This window comes from Hylobates moloch, unplaced genomic scaffold (assembly GCF_009828535.3).
Source record: "Hylobates moloch isolate HMO894 unplaced genomic scaffold, HMol_V3 SCAFFOLD_10, whole genome shotgun sequence".
Classification (NCBI taxonomy): Eukaryota; Metazoa; Chordata; class Mammalia; order Primates; family Hylobatidae; genus Hylobates; species Hylobates moloch.
This window is the reverse complement of record NW_026652285.1, coordinates 66,917,209-66,922,531: the sequence shown is the minus strand read 5'-3', so window position 1 is coordinate 66,922,531 and position 5,323 is coordinate 66,917,209. Positions and strand designations below refer to the sequence as shown.

Sequence of the window (5,323 nt, the reverse complement as noted above, 5' to 3'; positions counted from 1 at the left end):
GGATCTAGAACTAGAAATACCATTTGACCCAGCCATCCCATTACTGGCTATATACCCAAAGGACTATAAATCGTGCTGCTATAAAGACACATGCACACGTATGTTTATTGCAGCACTATTCACAATAGCAAAGAGTTGGAACCAACCCAAATGTCCAACAACGATAGACTGGATTAAGAAAATGTGGCACATACACACCATGGAATACTATGCAGCCATAAAAAATGAGGAGTTCATGTCCTTTGTAGGGACATGGATGAAACTGGAAAACATCATTCTCAGTAAACTATCGCAAGGACAAAAAACCAAACACCGCATGTTCTCACTCATAGGTGGGAATTGAACAATGAGAACTCACGGACACAGGAAGGGGAACATCACACTCCGGGGACTGTTGTGGGGTGTGGGGAGGGGGGAGGGACAGCATTAGGAGATATACCTAATGCTAAATGACGAGTTAATGGGTGCAGCAAACCAACATGGCACATGGATACATATGTAACAAACCTGCACATTGTGCACATGTACCCTAAAACCTAAAGTATAAAAAAAAAAAAAAAAAAAAGAAATGAAACTCAGCAGGGAGGAAGGTAAAAAAAATAAATAAATAAAAAATAAAAACAGGACCTGTAATTTGACTATCAAATTTTTTAAATTATTATTATTGAAGCAACAGAAAAAGATTATAGAAATTTCAGAGACATAAGGGTATAGTCAAGGTAGAGACTCTTGGATCTTGCAGAAATGACAGAATTCTATTTCCAGCTTGTTTGTCCAACCTAGACATCAGTTTTTTCCCTATATGGTTTAATTTCCTACCACATTTCCTGCCCTTCATTCATCCAAACGTTACATGTAAGAATGGGAACAGGCAGAATTTCAATAACCAACTACATAGTACTATATTGTCCAAATCACTGAACAAACAAGATTCTCTTGTCAGAAAGTTGCTTTGTTATGAAATGTTTACTATAGTGTATCTATATTCAAAATAGATTAGGGGATATTTATTGAGCACCTCCTATGTACCTGGCTTTGGAGATGTAGCAGCCAACAAGAGTTGAGGCCGCTGCTTTCAAGGGGTTTACATTCCAGTGAGGGAAAAGGGAAGAGGCAACGAACACATACAGAAGTCAACAAGATGAAGATGATCAACAATAAAAGAAATGAAGAGCATGCCGATTAGATTAGAAATGGATACGATTCACTTTAGATAAGCAAGGGGGCGCTACTCCAAAGACTAAGCATGGGATCAAGACCTGAAAGGTAAGAAAAGAGCATGCAAACAGCTTGCGGAGTAATCGGCAAGTTCAGCCCAAAGGCAAGGAAAAACCCAGACTCTAGCTGGGCCATGGTGAGCAGAAGAAGGAGTGCTACGGGATGAGGATGGAGACGAAACAGGCCTCCAATCATGTCGCATCCTGTATGCTGTGGTAACAGGAGCCGTGGGTGTGATCAAAGGGTATTCAATAGGAAAACAACTTGATTTTGTTTTCAAAAGTATTAAATTTGAGATTATTTTGTGAACACTGGGGAGGGGAGCACTAAAAATGTCTCTAAATAGGGCAGTAGCATGAGTTATGCTTTACAAAGATTGGGTTGGTAAGACTGTGCAAGACAAACTGAAAGAGGAAGATGACATTGGAAGCTGAGATTCTATACGTTGGTGCAAAAGTAACTGTGGTTTTTGCCACTGACCAGCTATCACAGTCAAAATGTAAAAGGTGCCCAAATTGCAAGGGTGGCAATGGCAATGAAGAGAAAAGGATAAAAGCGTGAGATACCACACCAGTGTGATGGACAGGATTTGGTGCTGACCGGAGCAAAAGAGGGAGAAGCCAGAGCTGAGGAGGGTCATTTCAGCCTAGCCAGAACAAATGCTGCCACAGGAAGACATACCAGGCATAAAGGTGAGGCCGAGAAACCAGGAGGACAGTGTGTTCCATTTAAGCCATGACACCACTTTCTTCTCTCCTTCTGAGTCCACCCTGTTACTTCCAAGGCTGCACACCAGTACCATTAGTGACCCTGGGCCATACACCAAACCAGCTGAAGAAGGATATAAAGGGTTGTTTTTTTTTTTAATTCCATTGGTAATTCTGATGTGCAGCCAGGGCCAAAACTCACTGGGCCAGGCAGAGCATGGAAACTAGATTAATTAGATTTCGTATATTTTTGGAGATGGAGGATTACTTTGGTCATTTTCCTTCTGCTTGAAGAACAGTCTTAGTACTCCCTTTGTGGAGCTCTGCTGGTGACAAATTCTCCTACTTTTTGTTTACTTAAAATGTCTCTCTTTTTTTTTTTTTTTTTTTGAGACGGAGTCTCGCTGTCGCCCAGGCTGGAGTGCAGTGGCGCGATCTCGGCTCACTGCAGGCTCCGCCCCCCAGGGTTCACGCCATTCTCCTGCCTCAGCCTCCCCAGTAGCTGGGACTAAAGGCGCCCGCCACCTTGCCTGGCTAATTTTTTGTATTTTTAGTAGAGATGGGGTTTCATCGTGTTAGCCAGGATGGTCTCGATCTCCTGACCTCACGATCGACCCGCCTCAGCCTCCCAAAGTGCTGGAATTACAGGCGTGAGCCACCGCGCCTGGCTTAAAATGTCTCATTTTTAACGGATTCCTCCACCCCCATGAATTTGAGGATATCATTACACTGTCTCCTGGCTTCCATTACTTCTGTAAGAAGTCAACAAGCAGCCTGTCAAGGCTGGCACTGCAAAGACGCAGGAGAGCACTTGCCTTGGGTACAAAACTATCCACAGCCATGTTCCTACCAAAAATCCATGAGTAACGCAGCTCCTCCACATCTTTACCAGCATTTTAAGTTCTCGCTGGCTTTTATTTTAGCCACTTGATAGGTGCGTAGTGATAGCCCACTGTGGCTTTATATTTTCACTTCCCCAGTGGCTAATGATGTGAAATATCTTGTCATGTGTTTATTTGCCATTTTTTTTTTTTGCTCATGAACTTATTTCACCTTTTTGGTGAAATAGTGTTTGCCCATTTTCTAACTGGGTTGTTTTTTGCCATTGAGTTTTGAGATTTCTTGGTATCTAGATACTAGTCCTTTGTTATTTGTGGTTTGCAAATATCTCCTCCCAGTCTGCCACTGTCCTTCACATGGGCTTTCACAGAACACAAGGTTTTAGTTTTGATGAGGTCCTAACATAGTTGATTTTTCTTTTTACATATTATGCTTGGGGTAGCAAGTATATAAACTATGCCTAGTTTGGCCAGGCTTGGTGGCTCACGCCTGTAATCCCAGCACTTTGGGAGGTCGAGGCAGACAGATCACGAGGTCAGGAGATGGAGACCAGCCTGGCCAACATGGTGAAACCCTGTCTCTACTAAAAATACAAAAATTAGCTTGGCATGGTGGCACGTGCCTGCAGTCCCAGCTACTTGGGAGGGGGAGGCAAGAGAATCACTTGAACCCGGGAGGCAGAGGTTGCAGTGAGCCAAGATGGCGCCACTGTACTCCAGCCTGGCAACAGAGCGAGACTCTGTCTCAAAAAAAAAAAAAAAAAAAAAAAAAAAAAAAAAAAAAAAAACAACTATGCCTAGTTCTAGAGCCTAAAGATTTTCTGGCTTTTTTCTTTTGAAAAGTTTTATAGTTTTACATTTTACATTTAAGTCCCTGATCCATTTGAGTTAATTTTTGTATAAGTTGTGAGGTTTAGGTTGATGTCCAATTGCAAAAGCACCATTTGTTGAAATTTCTCCATTGAATTGCTTCCGTACCTTTGTCAAAAACCAGTTGAACATATTTGTGTGGGTCTATTTCCAGGTTCTCTGTTCTGTTCCATTCATCTATGTGTCCACGCCTCTGTCAATATCACAGGATCTAATTATTGCAGCTATCATAGTAAAGACAGTATTAAATAGTGATTTCTCCACTATTTTCTTGTCAAAATTGTTATAGCTATTCTAGGGCTTGTGCCTTTCCCTATAAATTCTAGAATAAGTCTGTCTATGAATATAAAAAGCCTTGCTAGAATTTTGATAGGAAATGCTTTAAAGTTATAGATCAATTTGAGAAGAACTGACATCTTTACTGAGTCTTTCAATGCATCATCACTAAATATCTCTCCATTTATTTCAATCTTTAAGCATTTATTTCATCAGCACTTTGTAACTTTCATTATACAGATCCCATTTTGTTATGTATATACCTAAGTATTTTATTTTCTTTGGAGTGACTCTAAAATATATTGTGTTTTTAGTTTTGGTTTTCAAATGTTCATTGATAGTATACGGAGATGCAGTTGACTGTTGTGTGTTGATCTTGTATCCTGCAGCTCTGCTGACCTCATTTATCAATTCTAAGAATTGATTTCTTTTGGTTTTTGGTAGATTAAGATATTCTACGTAAACCATTATATCATTTGCAAATACCAATGATTTTTCTTCCTTTACAATATGCAGGCCTTTTATTTCTTTTTCTTGACTGATAACAGTGTCTTGAACTTCCAGTGTTATAAGAACAAATCTCCTTGCCTTGTTTCTGGTCTTAGGGGGGAAGTAGTCAATCTTTCACTATTAAGTATGATGTTCACTCTAGGTGTTTGGGAGATGCCCTTTATCAAGTTGAGGTAATTCCCCACTATTCTTAATTTGTTGGGAGAATTTTTTTTTTATCATGAATAGGTATTGGATCTTATTAAATGCATTTTTCCTGCATCAACTGATATAATCACATGCTTTTTCTTCTTTAATATGGTGGATTACACTGATTGATTTAGAATAACTATTTTAAAGTCTGAGTCTTTTTTTTTTTTTTTTTTATACTTTAGGGTTTTAGGGTACATGTGCACAATGTGCAGGTTTGTTACATATGTATCCATGTGCCATGTTGATTTCCTGCACCCATTAACTCGTCATTTAGCATTAGGTGTATCTCCTAATGCTGTCCCTCCCCCCTCCCCCCACCCCACAACAGTCCCGGAGTGTGATGTTCCCCTTCCTGTGTCCATGAGTTCTCATTGTTCAATTCCCACCTATGAGTAAGAACATGCGGTGTTTGGTTTTTTGTCCTTGCGATAGTTTACTGAGAATGATGTTTTCCAGTTTCATCCATGTCCCTACAAAGGACACGAACTCATCATTTTTTATGGCTGCATAGTATTCCATGGTGTATATGTGCCACATTTTCTTAATCCAGTCTATCGTTGTTGGACATTTGGGTTGGTTCCAACTCTTTGCTATTGTGAATAGTGCTGCAATAAACATACGTGTGCATGTGTCTTTATAGCAGCATGATTTATAGTCCTTCGGGTATATACCCAGTAATGGGATGGCTGGGTCAAATGGTATTTCTAGTTC

General features: G+C 40.2%; 1 protein-coding gene across 1 annotated transcript in view; it reads left to right on the top strand.

Moving 5' to 3' along the window:
* LOC116475432 (putative ankyrin repeat domain-containing protein 20A2) overlaps window positions 1–5,323 on the top strand; it is a 54,161-nt gene that overhangs the window by 21,626 nt on the left and 27,212 nt on the right. Inside the window, 1 exon segment of the mRNA XM_058445915.1 lies at window positions 4,563–4,593. Coding sequence (XP_058301898.1) covers window positions 4,563–4,593 — 31 coding nt within the window.